Source organism: Mustela lutreola, chromosome 4, assembly GCF_030435805.1.
Source record: "Mustela lutreola isolate mMusLut2 chromosome 4, mMusLut2.pri, whole genome shotgun sequence".
NCBI lineage: Eukaryota > Metazoa > Chordata > Mammalia > Carnivora > Mustelidae > Mustela > Mustela lutreola.
This window is the reverse complement of record NC_081293.1, coordinates 56483855-56502931: the sequence shown is the minus strand read 5'-3', so window position 1 is coordinate 56502931 and position 19077 is coordinate 56483855. Positions and strand designations below refer to the sequence as shown.

General features: G+C 51.6%; 1 protein-coding gene across 1 annotated transcript in view; it reads left to right on the top strand.

Moving 5' to 3' along the window:
• TSPAN15 (tetraspanin 15) overlaps positions 1-18823 on the top strand; it is a 48024-nt gene extending 29201 nt beyond the window's left edge. The window contains exons 4-8 of the mRNA XM_059170058.1: positions 9412-9507; positions 11900-12016; positions 15979-16026; positions 17413-17529; positions 18007-18823. Coding sequence (XP_059026041.1) covers positions 9412-9507; positions 11900-12016; positions 15979-16026; positions 17413-17529; positions 18007-18156 — 528 coding nt within the window. The 3' untranslated portion in view covers positions 18157-18823. The remainder of the gene's footprint in view (positions 1-9411; positions 9508-11899; positions 12017-15978; positions 16027-17412; positions 17530-18006) is intronic.
• The last annotated feature ends 254 nt before the right edge of the window (positions 18824-19077 follow it).

Below are 19077 nucleotides of genomic sequence, written 5' to 3'. Positions count from 1 at the left end.
TCCAACCCAAGGCTCTGTGATTTCTTTCATAATTTCATTCCTTTGCCTTCGTCCTGGCTTTGGTGTTGGAAGTGGGGCGTGGGGAGCACGGTGAGTTTGTGTAAGTTCTGTTCCGTCTGTCCGCTCCCCTGCCTCCAGCTCGCCCCATCCAGACAGCTTGGTTCCTGGCACCCTTGGGCATTCTGCTGAGCAGGTGCTGGAGTGCTGTGGCCACGTTGTCTCTCTTGTTGGAGGCTGAGCCCAGGGCAGCCATTGCTATCCTAGACACAGGGGTGTACAGAGACCTCCAATGACCTGGTCTTTGACTCCTGCCAGACTCCCCGTGGGTGCAGCTGCATCCCGGCCTGGGAGCGGGGAGCAGGGTAGCACCTAAAACACAGGCCTGTCTACGCCCCTGGAGTCCAGCAGTCTTCTTCCCATTTTATGAACTACAGGAGACAGGTAGGGAGAGTCCCATCATATCAATAGAGTCAGTGAGGCACAGAGTGGTTAGGAAGCCCTTCCCAGGGCACACAGCAAGACAGAGGCAGCTCAGTCTTTGGTTTCAGTTCTCTTTTCCTTTACTGAGGTGTGATTGACAAGTAAACTTGCAGCATGTTTAAACTTACAAGCTGATGATGCGGTATACATATACATTGTGAAATGATCTCCACGATCAAGTTAAATAACATGTCCATCACCTCACGTGGGAACTTTCCTTTTAGTGAGAATGTTCCAGATCTATCCTCAGCAAATTTCAAGTGTATTATACAGTATTAGCTAGAGCCACTCTGTGTACAACAGAACTTATTCACTGTATAACTGAGAGTTTTGTACCCTTGGCCAACATCTCCCTATTTCCCACCCCTAGCCCCTGCTAGTCACCACTCTACTCTCTGGCTTTATGGGTTTGACTCCCCCCCAGCTTTTTTTTTTAAGATTCCACATTACAAGTGTTACCCTGTGGTATTTGTCTTTTCTGTCTAGCTTATTTCACTCAGCGTAATGGCCTCACGGTTGATCCCTGTTGTCACAAATGGCAACAGGGTTTACAAATATTTACAAATATTTTCCTTCCCTTTTCATGCCTAAATAATATTCTAGCATGTGTGTATGCAATGGACAGATATACAGTACAGTATAAAAATAAAAATATATAAATACGTTTTACATTTTTTCATTTCTTTATCCATTCATCTGTCAATAGACACTCAAATTGTTTCCATTCCCTGGCTATGGTGAGTAATGCTGCCTCATACCATGTGGATATATTCCCACAAGTGGGATTGCTGGGTCATATGGCATATAGTTCCATTTTGAAATTTTGGAGGAAACTTCATAGTGTTTCCCATAACGGTTGTACCAATTTATAGCCCTACCAACAGCGTACAAAGCTTTCTTTTTCTCCCCTCTAATATTTGTTATCTTTTGTCTTTTTGGTAATAGCCATTCAAATTGGCGTTAGGTGAGATCTCATTGTGGTTTGATTGGCATTTCCCTGATGATGAATGATATTGAGCATCTTTTCATATACCTGTTGGCCATCTCTGACTCATCGGGAAAAATATCTATTTAGTTCCTCACCCTATTTTAAATCAGATTATTTGTTTTTGTCGTTGTCTTTTGACATTCAGTTGTAAGGCTTCCTTATACATTTTTTTCCCTCATACATTTTGGATATTAACTTCTTAAAAGATACATGGTTTACAAATATTTTCTCTCATTCTGTAGGTTGCCTTTTCATTTTTTTGTTTCTCTCCTTTGCTGTGTAGAGACTCTTTAGTTTAATGTAGTCCCACTTGTTTATTTTTGCCTTTGTTGCCTGTGCTTTTGGTGTCAGATCCAAGAAATCATTGCCATGACCAATGTCTGGGATTTTTTCCCCCCTATGCTTTCTTGGAAGAGTTTTATAGTTCCAGGTCTTGTCTTTAAGTCTTTTATCCATTTTGAGTTTATTTTTTTGTATGATAAAAGATAATGGTCCAGTTTATTCTAATGCATGTCAATATCCAGTTTCCCTAGCACCATTTAAGAGACTATCCTTTTCCTATTGTGTATTCTTGGCATTTTTGTAGAAAATTAGTGGGTACGACTGGGTTTATTTCTAGGCTCTCTGTCCTGTTCTATTGATCTATATGTCTATATATTCTATTGATCTATATGTTTTGGGCCAATACCATATGCTATTGATAACTATAGCTTTATAATATAGTTTGAAATAAGAAAGTATGTTGCCTCCAGCTTTGCTTTTTGTGTTCAAGATTGCTTTAGCTTTTGGGGGTCTATTGTCGTTCCATACAAATTTTCAGATTTTTTTCTATGTCTGTGAAAAAAATGCTATTGGAATTTTGATAGGTATTGCATTAAATCTGTAGATCACTGTGGGTAGTATGAATAGTTCAGTAATATTAATTCTTCCAATCCATAAACAAGGGATAACTTTCCATTTATTTGTGTTGCCTTCAACTTCTTTCATCAGTGTTTTATGATTTTCAGCATATAGATCTTTCACTTCTTTGATTAAATTTATCCCTAAATAATTTATTCTTTCTGATGCTATTTTCAATGGGTTCATTGTTAGTGTTTAGAAATGCAACTGATTTTTGTATGGTGATTTTTTGTATTCTGCAACTTTACAGAATTTGTTTATTGGTTTTAATAGGTTTTTGCTGGAATCTTTAAGATCTCCTCCTCCTCCTCCTCTTCTTCTTTTTTAAAAGTACTGTCCATACCCAGCACAGTACCCAACATGGGGCTTGAATTAACAACCCTGAGATTGAGACCTGAACTGAGATCAAGAATTGGATGTTCAGCTGACTGAACCAGCCAGGCGCCCCTGCAGTGCTTAAGATTTCTCTGTATAAGATCCTGTCATATGCAAATAGAAAATTTTACTTCCTTTCTGATTTGGATGACTTTTAATTCTTTTTTCTTGCCTAAGTTCCTTGCTCTGGCTTAGGACTTCCAGGACTATGTTGAGTAAAAGTAGTGAGAGTGGACAGTTGTCTCTTCCTGATCTTAAAGGAAAAGCTTTCACTTTTTCACTGTTGGGTATGTCAGCTGCAGATTTATGAATGGCCTTTGTTACCTTGAGGTGCATTCTTTCTATACGTAATTTGCTGAGCATTTTTGTCAGAAAAGGATATCGAATTTTGTCAAATGCTTTTTCTGCATCTATTGAAATGATCGTATTTTTATCCTTCATTTTTATTGTGGTGTATCACATAGACTGATTTGCCGCTATTGAACCATCCTTGCATCCCGGGGATAAATCCCACTTGATCATGGCTATGATCCTTTTGATGTGCTATTGAATTTGGTTTGCTAGTATTTTGCTGAGGATTTTTACAGCTATATTCATCAGAGATATTAGCCTATAATTTTCTTTCTTTCTATAGTGTCCTCACTCGGCTTTGGTATCAGAGGAATGCTGGCCTTCTAATGACTTTGGAAGTGTTTCCTCCTTTTCAATATCTTGGAAGAATTTGAGAAAGATTAGTATCAATTATTCCTTAAATGTTTGGTAGAATTCACCAGTGAAGCCATCTGGCCCTAGAGTTTTACTAGTTTACTAGTTCCTGACTTGTTATTGGTCATTCAGATTTTCTGTTTCTTCATGACTCAGCCTTGGTAGGCTGTGTGCTCTAGGAATTTATCCATTTCTTTTCGGTTACCCAGTTTTTGGTGGGTAATTTTTCATTGTAGTCTCTTATGATTCTTTATATTTCTGTGGTATCAGTTGTGACATCTCTTTCATATCTGCTTTTATATTGGAATTGTCTCTTTTTTCCTGGTTTAGCTAAAGGTTGTCAAGTTTATTTATCTTTTAAAAAATCATCCCTTAATTTTACAGATATTTTCTATTGTCTTTATAGTCTCTATTTCACTTATTTCTGCTCAGATCTTTGTTATTACCTTCCTTCTACTAACTTTGGGCTTCGTTCTTTCTTTTCTTTCTGTTTTTTTGAGGTGAAAAGTGAGATTTTTCATTCAAGGTCTTTCCTTTTTTTTCTCAAGGTAGATGTTCACTGCTACACACTTCCTTCTGAGAACTAAGCTTTTTGCTTTTGCTCTTGCTTTTGCTGCATCCCCAAAGTGTGGAATGTTGTGTTTCCATTTTCGTTTGTCTCAAAACATTCTTTTACTTCCCTTTTGTCTTTGCCCCCTAGTTACCTTTCCAGTCTGGTGTCACTACCTGCTCCTCCCTTTTCCCCTTTCCCGCCTTTCAGATCATCCTCTCTGAGCTGGAAGATCAGGGTGTTGGTTCCTGTCTCTGCAGCCAGAGGGGAGAGAAGCGTTTATTCCATTTGTCCGTGGGGATGTGTTTCTGTGCAGTCACTGGACTCCAGCATGGATCCAGAAGTTTTGGATCAGTGCTTTCCTAGCTGGAGCCCAGATCCAGGTTGTGGTCAGCAGCATTGATTGTTTTCGTAAACCATCCCCTAAATGAGCAGCCATTTTGGTTTCCAGCATGCTCTCACAAACGCAGGCTGATTTGACATCTTCCAGTGCCCTGTAGGTCAGTAGGTGCCATGACACCCACCACTCCTTCTTCCTGAGCTCTCTAGTCCTCATGGCTGAGGACGCCACGGGCCGAGGTCAGTGACAAGAGTTTCTCATTATCTCATTATCCCCAAAGCCTGAGGATTGGATGGCATGTCCCCTCATGGGGTCCTGTCAGGAGAGGATCTCTGTGTGCAGCCCAGGAAGGACCCCCATCATCAGGGCTCTCAGCTCTTCGGAGGCTCAGGGTGAGCCATATTCTCATCTGCTTATGATACATAATTCAAAATAACTGAAAAACGAGATACAAAACTGCAAATGCAGTCAGATCTTTGCCATTAAAAAATAGTCCTAGAGAGGCACCTGGGTGGCTCAGTCAGTTAAGCCTCTGCCTTCAGCTCAGGTATGATCTCAGGGTTCTGGGATCGAGCCCCACATTGGACTCTCTGCTCAGTGGGGAGCCTGCTTCCCCCTCTTGCTCTGCCTTCCTCTCTGCCTACTTGTGATCTCTGTCTGTCAAATAAATAAATAAAATCTTAAAAAAAATAGGAGCAATCTGGGAGAAAATAGAATTCTTTGCATATTAACTCATTTCCTTTGAGGGGTAGGGCTAGGGTGATTTTTATTTTCTCTTTGACATTTTTTCCCATTTCTTCCCAAAAGAAGATTCCCAAATCCTCTTTTTCTTATAATCATGGGGGGAAATACCATATAAAGGAAAATAATGTCTCTTCCAACTGTAACGTAAAACACAAGACTGGCCACTGCTAAGGGTGGGCTGTTGACAGCAGCAGGAAGGGGCAGTGTGAGGTGGAGAGAGGATAGGGAGCAATGCAGATCAGCTGCCAGGAGGAAGTGAGCCCCCAATTCCATTTTCTCCTGGCCAAGAGAAGAAACATTTCTCTGAGCCATACTCTGAGAAGTCTGGCCACACAGGCTACCTATTAAATCCAAGAACCCACTTGTGGTGCCAGATGGAGGACAAAGTAGGCCAATGGCCTCACGCTTGGTTGTCAAGAAGGGAGCAGGCCATAGCTGTCCTGGCAGCCAAACACCAACAGACACCTGGGTATAAAGACAAAACTCCATCCCTGACCTTGGGGATGGAGTTGGGGGTTCCTCTGTCGGGCACGACCTAATGGTCAGACTCAAGTGGCTTCTCTGTTGTGCCCTGGGGAGCTGGGCATGGAACCCCAAGGGCCCGGGCATCAGCAGTGCTGCGCCCTGACCCCAACTAGTGCGAGGAGAACCAACGTGACCCTCATGACTGTCTGGGTCTCACCATGACCTACCAGTACTCCAGCGTGTTCCAGGAGTGTCGGAGAGGGCAGCTGCTGCCCATGTGTCCCCAGTCAGGCAGAGCTGCGTGGGACACCCAGAGGGTGCTGGGTTGTGGTTGGTACATCTGTACCCCCAACCCAGACCTTCTGGACTCTACCTTCCCTCCACTGCCAAGGCAGGGGTGAGGAGTGGCCTCTTTCCTGGCCTTGATCAGAGGATGCTGGGGTCACAGCCAAGCGGGGGAGCCCCCTTCACATTGTGAGAACTGGGCTGGTATTGGTGTCAGTGGAGACCCCTGTAGCCTTGGGTTTCAGGGTGAGAGCCACAGAAGGTCCATCTCTGGAGGCCAGGAGGGAGGCTCCCAGGGCCCTCCTCCCCCTGCTCCTCAGCCTCAGGAGTGGGGGGCCTGCATGCCCCACCCCCTTGATTCCTCATTCATCTAAAAACACTAAGCACCTCTCCTGGAAGCTATGCCCAGAGGCTTTGGAGAGCTTTAGAATTAGATTTAGAAGAAAGAATTAGAAAGGACAGTTCTTTGCAGCTTGCCTCCAGTGGTTTAAACAGTGTACTCTGAAAATCCTGTGGCCTTTAATGTTTGCTTACCCTTTGCTGAGTTTAGTTTTAGCCCAGGCCATGTGGACCCTGAAGCTCTGCCAGCCCTGGAGGAGGGTGGGCGGGAGGGGGGTGTTGGGGGTGGTTTTCCTGCACTAGCTGGAGCTGGCCCTGCTGCTGTGAGCTTGTTTTGAGCAGGCAGAGATGGCACTGGGAGTTTGGTCTCGGGGTAGGGGAGGAACAGAGGAACGAGGATTCCCTACTGCACCCCACAGTCCCGCAGAATGTAGCTGAGCACAGCCGAGCACTTCACAGTTAAATTCATGAGCTGGGCAGCTTGCTTGTCTCACTGGAGTTTCTCATCCCTCCCCAGCCCCGTCATGGCACAAGGACCACCTAAGTTTCCTCGCATCTCTGGTATATACACACGCGCACACACATGCACACACGCGCACACACATGTGAGAGCACACAAGAGCAAGCCTGATCCAGAGAGGTCCCTGAGGGGGCTGGGGAGCTGCTGCCCTCGGAGCCTGGGGCCATCTGTTCCTCCTGCCCATTTGGAGGGGCCTCCAGCAGGGCCTCCCATCCCTGTAGGGGCCCAGCTCAGCTTACCAGATGGGAGGCCTGATTTTCATAGAGGCCTTTTTGGCATCAGCAGGTTTGGAAAGTACCCAGTGACTGAGTTGGTTTAGGGAGGATGGTCAGAGCTGCTTACCGAAGAGGGGGCGAGAACCTTTCCTTGTTGGGCCACTGGGCATTCCCTGTGCTGACCCTGCCCTGGGCCTCCTGCCCTCATCCCCAGGCCCCTCAACCCCCGCCCCGCCCTGGGGGAAGTCCAGATAATCTGTCATGCAGGGGAGGGGCCGGGAGATGGCCACTGGGCTGGGGTGGGTGCAGAGGGACATGGAGGACCTGGACTGTGTCTGCAATGCCCCGAGAGTCAGCTGCAACAAGCTGACACACCCCTTATGCATGTGACCCTGACCATGGCATTCCCCCCACCCCCACCTCTGTACAGCCGTGGACCCCCTCCCGCATGCCATTCAATGCCATGAATTTGTTCCCTTGCCCTACCCTGGATGGTGGATTGACCCCCCAATCCTCATGTCCTGTTTCTTAGATGCCCCAACTGTGCCCCTGCTGGCTGGCCTGTCCCCTCATCCCCTAGAAGAGTGGGCACCCCAGATTGGAAAGCCTTCATGACCTGAGGGTCTCTGAGTAGGGTAGGCCTGAGGCCGTGGGGTCCCTGACCTGCCCAGGTTGTGCAACCAGCAGGCTCCTGCCCTGGGATCAGTGTGGGACTGAGGGCTGGCAAATTAGCGGTCTTTCATGGGGGAGACGGCCTGCCCCTGCCCCCGTGCCCCCCCACACTGGATGCTGATGTCAGGTTTTGGGGTCCCCAGTCTATTTCTGAGCGGCTGATCTTCATCAGCAGAGGGTTGTCCTCCTGGCCACAGAGATAGGTCTCCCTGAGCCCGTCTCCTTTGTTGCCTTGACTGAGCAGGGTGAGTGTCAGGAAGGAGGTGGCTGAGGTACCCTTTGTTTCTCTCTCTTCCTGATACTGGAGATGGTTTGGGGAGAGGACCCCGCACTGGGAGTTTGCCACCTTGCTCCTAGCATTTCTCTGCCAACGACTGGCGGGGCGACCTTGGTCAGCTTACCTCTCCTGGCTGCAGGTGTTTGTGAGGGGTCTGAGGCCACGGGCTGGTTCTTCCTTGGGAGGCCGCTTCCACCTCAGGAAGCCTTTTGGACAAGACCTGAGGCCTTGGTTTCCCTTGGGATTAGCCATCTTCCAGTGATGTATATGACGGTTATGGAGTGGTACTGGAGGGTATATGTCTCCTGGAAGGAGAGGAAGATCTATAATACCATGGCCTACCATGTGCCTGGCCCCTTGCTAAGCACATTTGTAGCTTTAGTTTATCTAAACTGAAATCTCTCCCAGGCAGAGGTTGTGCTCCGCATTTGGCAGGGAAGGAAGTGGAGGCTTGGCGGCTAAATGAGGCGTCTGAGGCCTGGGTGGCTGCTGGAACTGTTCTTGACCATGGGCCTTGACGGCCCCTCTCAGTCTTGTCTCTGACCCTCAGAGCTGGGAGTTATCACAAAGATAGGCCTGCAGGTTTGGTTCACAAGTGGGAAACTGAGGCTCAGAGAGGGCAGGTGGTGGTGGGGCCTGCAGTGGCAGAACCAGGCCTGGAACCCAGGGCCCTGTTTCCCCACTGGCGCCTGCAGGCGCCTCCCCCAGGGATCGTCTGGCTCCAGAGCCAAGAATGCCCCCTTTGTACCAGCACAATCTCTGGAGATCCACGGGCCTCCCTGTGCTGAAAGCCCCGATTGTCGCTGGGAGCATGGGGCTGGGCTGCCCACCCTCCCACCCCCACCCCTTCCCGCTGTGGGGCCTTTTGTGCTCCTGGATTTCAGCACAACAGCCTGGCTGTTGATCCAGAAGGCCCAGTGTGACCGGGAGAAGGCGATGTGCCAGCGCCCCTCCCGGTGGGGAGCGTCCCCGCCCGAGGCGGCAACTGGGCCTTGTCGTTCAGCACCGAGCCCTGCCGCATGAAGAGTGGCCCACTGGGGAAGTCAGGAGAGCTGATTTCCAGTCCCGGCCAGGCCCCTAACCAGCCTGCCATGCCCTGGGAGAATCAGGCCCCCTCTCTGGGCCTCAGTTTCCTTATCCATGACACAAGAGTTTGGATAGCTGAGAAGAGCAGAGAGGGGGTCTGGAGGACAGTCTCAGCTCGGGCCGGTCTTTGGGCAGTGGAAAGGGCGCCAGGCGGGGGCCCGGGCCAGCCAAGTCCCAGCTGGGTGTGGCTGCTTCCCCAGGCAGAGCCCCATCTCTTGGGGCCTGAGCTCTCTGATCTGTATAGGAAAGGGGGTGAATCATTCCTGCTCAGACATGGCAAAGGGACCCAGGCATCAGATGGGCGCCGGGGTCCGGAGAGGGTGTGTGGGCAGGAAGGTAGTGCAGGTGGGGTGGGGGCTACTTGGGCTTGTGAGCACTCTCTTCTAGTCCTGAGTTCTGGGAGCTCTTGGGTTGGACCTTGAGGGTGTCGGGGGTTGTCTGTTTCTTTCATAATGTCTCCATCGAAATAGACCATCGACTTTCTGAATGACAACATTCGAAGAGGAATCGAGAACTACTATGACGATCTGGACTTCAAAAACATCATGGACTTCGTTCAGAAGAAGGTGGGCCAGATGCTCTGGGTCAGAGATGCACCTGCCATGCCCTTTGCCCCCAGCTCGGGACCTCACTCAGGAGGGCAGGGGATAGGGAGCAGTGGCTTATCCATTCCCAAAGCAGGGCCTGGCCACGTTGGGAGGTAATGGCGGGGGCATGGATGGGCACCAAGGGTGGGGCTTGACCTTCTCAACCAGTCCTCTGTCCACGTGCCTGGCCCAGAAGTCCTTACGCTCCCTGCCTCCCTTTAATCACATACATATCCCCCCCACCATCAAAATAAATAAATATATAAATAATAAGGTCCACTCTAACTACAAGCTACCTTGCATGGTCCCAGGGTATACTTCTCCAGTGGCCTAAGATCCTCCTTCCTTGAGGGGACGGAGAAAGACCTCCAAGCTGCCCAGTTCAGAGACCTTTCTGCTGAGTCCCTTCAGTGATGGGGAGCTTACTCCCTGCACATCAGGGACAACCCTGAGCTAGAGAGCACTCTTCCCTGATTCCACTTCCCCCTGCACTGGGGAACAGAACATGACTTCCCCTTTTCCTCCATAACACTTCTTTCGGTGCAATGATCATCTTTTGGGGACATTGTCCCTCCCCCAAGAACCCCTGCATCTGTGACGTTATAATAATAGCAGTGGCAGACTGGCATTGCCCTTGATGGCTTCTGCATATCAGTCTCACTCAGGGTCTCATCAGAAGCAGGGGCTGGGTACCTGCCCCTAGACTGTGGTGAGCACTGCCGCCGTGTTCTCCTAGGCAATACTCAGCCCTGGTGGCGCTTCCTGGGACACAGTCTAGGGGGCTGCAGTGGGCCTGGTTCCTGGGCCTCGTCCCCAGGGGGAACCACATCTCCCCATGCCCATGGCCACCCGCAGTGGCCACTCCCTTGGCTCAGGCCTTCGCTGTAGTCACAACAGGTGCAGCAGCTGGGAAGCCCCGTTCTGCCAAGGGTGTGTCGGCCAGCTCCAGCCGCTGGATGAAGTGTGATGTTTTTATTGGAACCAGTGTTCCCCTGGCTTGGGGATTTCATTTCTCCCAGGGTGGGATGGGGGGGGGCGGTGACTCATGCTCGGTGCCAGGCCCCAGGCTGCGTGCTTCACGTCAGGATCCGTCAGTATCTTCAGCTCAGCTGTGCAAGGCCGGCAGGGCTCTTCCTGCTTGGTAGATGAGAATCTGAGGCCCCTAGAGGCTGGTCAACTTGCCCAAAGTCACACAGCTAAGAATGGGAGGATGAATATTTGATCTCTGGTCTCTTGACTCTTGAACGCAAAGCAAATGCCCTTTGAACCGCAGTTTGGGGAGGAACTGCTAGGTCCTAAGAACGGACAGCCAGAGGGCACTGTGGGGACAAGGGTGTCTTGTCTGGTTTGTGTTTCTCTGGGACCTGTGACCCTGTCACTCCCCTAGCTAACCTGCCATGACTCCCTATCACTCTGAATGCAATCCCGGCTCCCTACTTATCCTGGCTGACTAGGCTCCGTGTGGTATGGCTAGGGCCAGCCTCTCTACCTCATCCCTCCCCTCTTGCTCACCCTGCTCCCAACACATGAGCCTCTGCATGCTACTTACCCCCCTACAGCTCAGCCCGCATGTGCAGGGCCCATGCACTGTTGACTGGCTTTTTCCTGCTGTTCCAGTTTCAGATTAAATGTCATCTCTTCAGAGGGGCCTCTCCTGACCTCCCAACGCACAGCCGCCCCCCAGCTCCCCTCTCCTCCTTTCCCATGCCCCTGGCGCATGGCACTACCACTGACCTTTCCATGTAGTGGTTACTCCGTCTCCCCAACGGAGCCTGTCCCCGACGGCCGTGTCACTTTGGCTCACCCTTGTCACTCCAGTACCCACCATCATGCCTGGCGCCCATCAGCCCCTCAGTGGAGTCACCACTTCCCAGGGTGCTGGCACCAGTGCAGGGGGAGAAGCTAAGCTAAGGGGAAAATGAGGGCCTCCTTGCCACCCCTTCAGTCTCGAGCCCGTGGCAGGACGTGAAGTGTGTGTTCTCCTGTGCTAAGAGCTGACGGGTGGCTGTGACATAGGGGCCTCAGGGCTATGGGCATCCATAGAATCCTAGTCTCTGGGACCTTCAAGGGTTGAGCAGGTGTCATGGGACATGAAAATGGGGATGTCAAGGGAGGACTTTCCCTCCAATATCTAGTCCCCCTTGCCCAGTAAATCTCCGAGAGGCTGCCCAGCCTTGGCTTGCATGCCTCTCCAGTGATGGGGTGCTCCCTACCTCTTGGGCAGCTGGCTGACAACTACCGCCTCCGGTTCCCCCACTTCCCAGGTGACCCGATCAGAAACTGCAGGGTCTCCTGGTGGGTCCCCTTCCTGGTGTGCGCCCAGGGCCTCGGCGGTGACGGCAGCCCCCTTCCCTGCTTGCTTTCCCCTCAGTTCAAGTGCTGTGGCGGGGAAGACTACCGGGATTGGAGCAAAAACCAGTACCATGACTGCAACGCCCCGGGACCCCTGGCCTGCGGGGTTCCCTACACCTGCTGCGTCAGAAACACGGTACCCACCCCCACCCGTCAGATACTTCTCTCCCTTTAAGAACAGGGGCGGGCAGGAGGCAGTGGTCATTGCCAAGGCGTCCAGAGTCTCCAGGGCCATGGGAAGGGGTACATCTGGGGGTGGGGGCGGGGAAGGTCATCTTTGCTAGCCGCAATCATTACTAGCTATTGAACATTTGCCATGTGCAGGTCTGTTCTAGGCTCTCTAGGCGTGGGAACTCACTTAGCTCCTTCCACAGCATCGTGGGGTCGATCCTTTTTTTTTTATCCACTGCACAGATGAAGAAGTTGGGACACCAAAGCTTTAGGTGCCTGCCCGGCCCAGGATTGGCGGGGCTGGAATGAGATACAGGCTGCCATCGTGGGAGATGTGCTCCAGACCCTTACGTGGAGGCGGGGAGATGGGTCCCCACCAGGGAGGCCTCGCGGGGCGGCGGGCTCCTCAGCCCTCTCTGGGAGGCACCTGGGAAGGGGTGTGAGATGTTATGCCAGCCACAACCCCTCCCCAGCTGGAACCCCCCGCTCAGTGCTGTCACCTCCACGGCCACTTGGGAGCCTGGTCCTCTGTAGTCACCACTTACAAAGGACGGGCATCGTCGGTCCTCTGTGTTTAACTTACGTCTATTGAAACCGCCTGGTTTCTGGACTGGAATGAGGTGGCAAGCTTCGCAATTACTCATGCCCTGAACAGTCATGGAAAATTTCTTTTTGAACATCTCTACCATTCTGTGCCCACTCCTGGATTCTGTAAACCAAGCAGCTGCCAGTGAGGGTGGGGGGACCCCCCGCATGAGTCAGGGAGCCAGGGCCAAGTGCACCAGCCCTAAAAAAGCCTGGGCCTGGAGGGAAGGTTTGTTTGGGAATTTTAGCTGCCATTTTAGGGTAACTTTCTGGGAAGGAGGGTATGCTGGTGAAGGACCCAGCCTTTTCAGAGAAGCCCATGGGGGGTGATTCTGAACTTCATCACCTTCATCACATAGGGCAGACATAGGGCAGTGACACCTGAATGCCCAAGGCAAGCTGTCCAGATCAAGCCCTATGTATATTCATTCATTCAATGGATGTTTGTTGAGGACCTACTATGTGCCATGTGATTCTAGGCTCTGGGGGTGCAGGAAATACATGGAGGACCTTCTGCCTGCATGGAACTGATGTTCTAGTCAGGAAGACTGAGGAAATCAAGCAATAAGGGACATATAGGATGCTTGAAGGTAGTAAAGGCTAAGGAGAAAAAGCAGGGGTGTGGAAGACTGCAACTTCAGACACTGAGAACGTAGGTTCTCAGTAAAACCCTGAAGGAAGTAAAGGGAGAGGCCAGATATATCTGGAGGATGGGCATTCCTGGCAAAGAGAACAGCAAGTGCAAAGGCCCTGAGGTGGGAATTGCCCTGGTGTGTTGCAGAAACAGCATAGCTTCAGCTGGAGCAGAAAAGTAGCAAATTAAGTCAGGGAGGACCCAAGTATCCTGAAGGCATGGTCAGGACTTTGGTATTCCCGCGAGTGCCTGGGAGTCAAATGAAGGACTTTGGTAGCTGAGTGGCAGATCTGACTGAGGCCTTACCTCAGGGTCACTCTGACAGCTGTGAAGGGCAGAGGTAGACATGGGGAGTCTGGTTAGGAGCTGGCACAGTGGTCCATGTCAGGTCAGACTGTCAGGGAAGTAGATCCTGAGATCCTGGGGCAAGCAGGGTTTGTAGGAGGAATCAACCAGCTGGGTATCCAGTGTGGCTCCAGTCTGGGTCCCACAGCCTGAGAACCAGGGGAACGGATGGTGTATTTACTGTCCAAAGGCTAGCAGGCTCAAGAGCCAGGAAGGACCAGTGCTTCAGCTTAGGTCTGCAGCTAGTCAGGCAGGAAGAACTCCCTGTTACTTGGGGGAGGGGCAGAAGAATTCCCTGTTACCTGGCCTTCAACTGATTGGTCGAAGCCCACCATTATAGGGAGAGTAATCTGCCTTACTCAGTTTACTGATTTAATGTTAATCTCATTGAAAGGCATCCTCACAGAAACACCCAGAATAATGTTTGACCAAGAATCTGGGCACCCCAAGGCCCAGCTAAGTTGACACCTAAAACAACAACCACATGTGACAATCACCACAAGGGACTGACAGCTAAGGCTCCTCCCAACTGTGCTTTCACATTTTGGGGGATTCTGGGAAGCTCCTCCCAGTGTCTCCCACACCAGAGGCTTAGTGGAGGTGGAAAAACTTGGTTCGATTCTGGCTTTGTTTTAAATACAAGCCAACAGGATTTGCAGATGGATCAGATGTAGGAGGCAGGGGAAAGAGAGAAATCAAGGGGAACACCAGGTTTTGGCCCAAGCCACAAGAAAAGACGGGGCTGCCATTGCCTGAGAGGGGACAGCAGGGAGGCAGGTCTACGGAGCCTCTGTGATTTTCCAGCAGGGAGGTCAAAAAGGCACTTGGATATAGGGGGCTGGAGTTTGGGGGAGAAGTCCAGGCCGGGAGTATAAGCACGGATTCCCCCTGCAGAGAAGTGGACCGTGAAGCTGGCGTCTGGATGGGACCATGAGGTGGGTTATCTCTGGTTCTCTCAAAATCCCACCATCATTTTGTCTAAATAGAAAAGAGGATGTTTCCTGCCTTCATAGAATGTGTGTACAAACGTATTTACTGTCCACTATTTCAGTTAGCCACAGATCTGAATGAACACACAGGAAATACATAGGAGAACAAAAACGAAATTTAAAAAAATCAGAAGCTAGAGTCTTGTGCTTGGTGGTTTAGAGCTTCCTGGCAGTCAGAGGAAAAAGGGAGATGTGCTCTGACCATTCAACAGAAGAAGGCAAACCAGTCCCTCCAGGAAAGTCACCCTTACACTCTAGCTCTCAGCTTTAAAGGGAATGTCTTCTACCTGGCTTCCCACAGAGGATTTGAAGCAACGGAGTTCACACAGGGTTATGAAACTTGTTTACACTGACTGATGTCCCCAAGACTTGGTATGGAAGGCAGTTTGCTGCTCCACTAAACAGTCTCTGACAGCTTGCCTCTGAACTCTTGTGTCCAATTTGTAGAGCTCTCCACTCGCTCATTTTTGGTAACCCTTTGGGGGCCTGTCCCTCCAGGGCTCTCTCTTCCCCTTCCCACTCACTTCCCAGACCTCCGATAGCCCAGCTCATCAGCCCTGGGCCAGAGCGAGAGGAAGCACGCATGAAGAGCCCTCATGAACTTTGCTGTGTCCATCTTTGGGCTGCTCAGGAGTCCTCTTCTTGACCTTGACCCTGTGCCAGATGGACGAGACCGCAGAGCAGCCTCAGAGCAGAGCTGCTGTCGGGGCCTGGGAAGCTTCAGCAGAGACTCTGGAGAGTTCGGTTCTGGGCACATCCAGGCAGACTTTACCTTTGGAAAGACCATGGATGCCTCTTATCACCCTCCTTGGAGGGGGCTCTCCTGGCAGGGGAGGTGATTTCGGAGGAGGGGTCTGGGCCTGAGGACAGGGACCCTGCCTCGAGGGCTGGGAAGCACAGTGCCATGTGGTTACTCCTCTACCCATATCGTCTACGTACTTATTATGCTCATTGGGAGTCTCCCTTTCTAGAATGTAAGTTCTGTGAAGGCAAAGACTTTCCTTGGTTCTCATACATTCCCAACACCTAAGAACAGGGATTGGTACATGACGGGTGCCCAATTAATATTTGTTCAGTCGATGAATGGAAGAGCAGACACGTAGGGTAGAAAACACAGTTCCCGTCATTCTGTTATGCACCTGCTTCCCGGGCCTGACCCTCTCCATGGGCATTGCACGCAGCACCTAGAGGAACCACAAAACCTGAGCAGTGTTAAGTGGACCCTGGGTGGATTTGGGTCTGAGGGCACCTGGGGTACAGTCTAGGCGGAGGGAGGTTATTTTGCCTGTAGACCAGGTCCTGGGAAAAGGGGAGACAACAGTCCTTCGCAGTAAGCACAATGTAAGTGGCAGCTAATACCCATTTCTGTTTCAGACAGAAGTGGTCAACACCATGTGCGGCTACAAAACCATTGACAAGGAGGTAATGTCTTTGCAGTCTCTTTCCTTGAGAAAAGTTGCTCTTCCTGTCCCATCCCCAGAGGGATGCGTAGGGTCCCTGGGCAGGGGGGTGGGGGGCGGGCTCCTGGCTTGGAGTCGGGGACTGCCAGGGTTTTCCACCTGTGCCCAGACACAGAAGGACTCAGGGAGCCAAGAACCCCCCAGCTGGGAGAGCCTGCCTGGCTGTGTTTGCTGAGCACCTACTGTGGCCTGCCTGTGGGAGGTCACCGAGGCCTTGCCCATACTGTCACCCTACCCTGCATCCCCGTGTGCCCAGTCCTGCCCAGCCCAGCCTGCCTTAGCCCAGCACCCCGCTGGTGGTGCTGAGAAGGGAACTAAAAATCACGACGACTTGAGATGCCTGTGACTAGCGGTTCTCGAAGTGAGGTCCCCAAAACAGCAGTGACATTAGCCCGGGGAACTTGTTAGGCATACGTGTTTAGAAACGCAGGTGCTTCTGACCCCTATTTCTGTTGGAGAGTCGTGGACTAGCAGAGGTTCTCAAGCCAACAGACCCAAAGGCCAGATTTTATAATAATCATCTGGTAATGCCCTAGTTAATTATCTCGAAATTCACAGATAACATAATCTGCCTACACACCTAATTTCAGAACAAGTGACAGATCTGACATAAAAGGAGAAATAGAACAATTTGCGATCAGATAGCATATTGCACATGGAAATGCTCCGGCATTAGATACAACGGAGCACACCACAAAGCAGGGAAGGGTTTGCCCCACAGGGGCAGCTGGCACGTGGGAGGGGGAGCCATGCTGGTAAGGCCAACACCAGGGGCATTATTTTTGCCGAGGACCGAGGACCGGATCTTTAAAATGGCAGACAATTCTTGATAAAATTCCAAACCCAATATAATAATTCTTGAATGTATATTCTTTAGTAGTATTTCTGCAAAATTACATACAGTGTATATACGTGTGTGTGCTGTGTATCTGCACGTGGCAAAACCACGCAGAAAACACTTCGGTGTTTATGAGTCCCTGGAGTTGTCCTTTCGGCTCAGGTAATTCTGGATGGGTTTTCAGCCGTCTGGATGCCCCGGCCGACTTCTGAGAGGCAGAGGGGCAGGGCAGTTGTTTTTGGAGTCTGATTGTCCTTAGCTCCGCATCCCCCAAGTCCCCAAACCCAGCTGCCGTGCCAGCCACAAGTGCCACCATCATGTCCTCAGTACTCTCTAGGGGACGCTATCGCCACGGAGACCCAGTGGTCTGGAGCCATCTGCTCCTACTGCGTGTGAGAAACCGAGGCTCAGACAGGTTGAGGGACTTGTGTGGACGAGGAGCGAGCCCCGGGGCTGGGGCTAGGGCTCTGCCAGGCGAGCGGGTCAGCCAGGCTCCTCCTCCCCGAGCAGCGGCTCAGCGTGCAGGACGTCATCTACGTGCGGGGCTGCACCAACGCTGTGCTCATCTGGTTCATGGACAACTACACCATCATGGCGGGCCTCCTGCTGGGCATCCTGCTCCCCCAGGTGGGCTTCCCCCCCCCGCCCTGCCCCGCCCCTGTCCCGCCGGGGGTGGGAGCTGGAAGTGGAATGGTGGGCAAGGTGTCGGTTCAGAGAGGGCGACGAAGGCTCTCCTACCATCGGTCTGGGCTGGAGGGCCAGAAGGAGAGCACCAATGACAAGAGTTTGCTTATAAAGCTCTTCCAAGGGCTTCGTAGGCACCACCGTCTTCAATCCAGTGAGGTAGGTACTATTATCATGCCCATTTTGCAGAGGAGGAAACTGAGGCTTAGCAAGGTTAAGTGACTTGCCCAAGGTCCCCTTGATAATGAATGGCAGAGCCGGGGTGGAGACAGGAGTCCCAGAATGGTGGGGCCTCTGCTGATGGGGTACAGGGAGGGTCTCTGGGATTTCCTGGGAGGGTAGAGAAGGGCCCGGGCTGGGGGCTGCCAGAGCCACCCAGATCCCCAGCAGGGTCTCACCCGCCCTGCCCTTGTTCCTCAGTTCCTGGGGGTGCTGCTGACATTCCTGTACATCACCCGGGTGGAGGACATCATCATGGAGCACTCTGTCACCGACGGACTTCTGGGGCCAGGCGCCAAGCCCAGCGTGGAGGCGGCAGGCACGGGGTGCTGCATGTGCTACCCCAATTAGCGCCCCTGTCTGGACGGTGCCGGGACCGCACCGCTCCGGCCTCTGCGCAGCGGCTGGAAGGGACTGTGGATATTCTCCCTATATTGGCATTGGCCGGAACCACGGCTGTGTTGGCTCTGGTGGCCTGTTCAGGCCTCCCACGGCCACTGCCTCTCTGGGGGAGTGGAGCCCCTCCCCAGCTCTGAGGTCCTGTGCCTGCCCACCCTCCTTGGCGTGGGGATCAAGGGCACCGCTTCTCCAGGCCAGGCCGCTGGGGAAGGGGGTGCTCACTGCTCAGCTCAGGGCCTGTTTCATTTCTGGCAATGCCATGGCCTGTGGTGTTTATGCCCCTTTGAGGGTAATTTTGTAGTAATGCATAAGCGAGGACGGAAGAGACCATATGTGCTGTGTAGGGAAGGGTGTGTGTGTGGCCCCTTCAGGCCCCTGGAGTCCCTCAGCCACACCCCAGAGGCCAAGTTGGGCCCATCTCACAGCCTCCCAGGGACCTTGAGCCCTCCCCAAGACTGCTGCTTTGCTGACCCTGTTTTCTACCTGATTTTTGTAACATTCATTTTGTATACAGTTAACAGGAGTTTCTGACTAATCAAAGCTGGGTGGTTTGCCACACACCCCACTCTTGCCTCTCCAAGTCAGTTTATTAATCAAGCAATAAAGACATGATTTTTTATTATGGTGTTTCATTTGTGCTGTTTGGGTCAGGAGAGGGTGGGGAAGTCCTCCACTTGGGCTGGGAAACCCCTCATTGGTGCGAGAATTGAAGGGGGCACCCAGGGACCAAGATCTGGGATGGCTTGCGACCCTGCGGCCCAGGGGGGTGGGCAGCTGGCTGGAGGCTGCCTGCTCTGGGTTTGGAATGGCCTCTCCCATTCTCAGTGTTGCTTTTGACAGCCTGTCCTTCCTGCCAGGGATTCACCTGTGGGA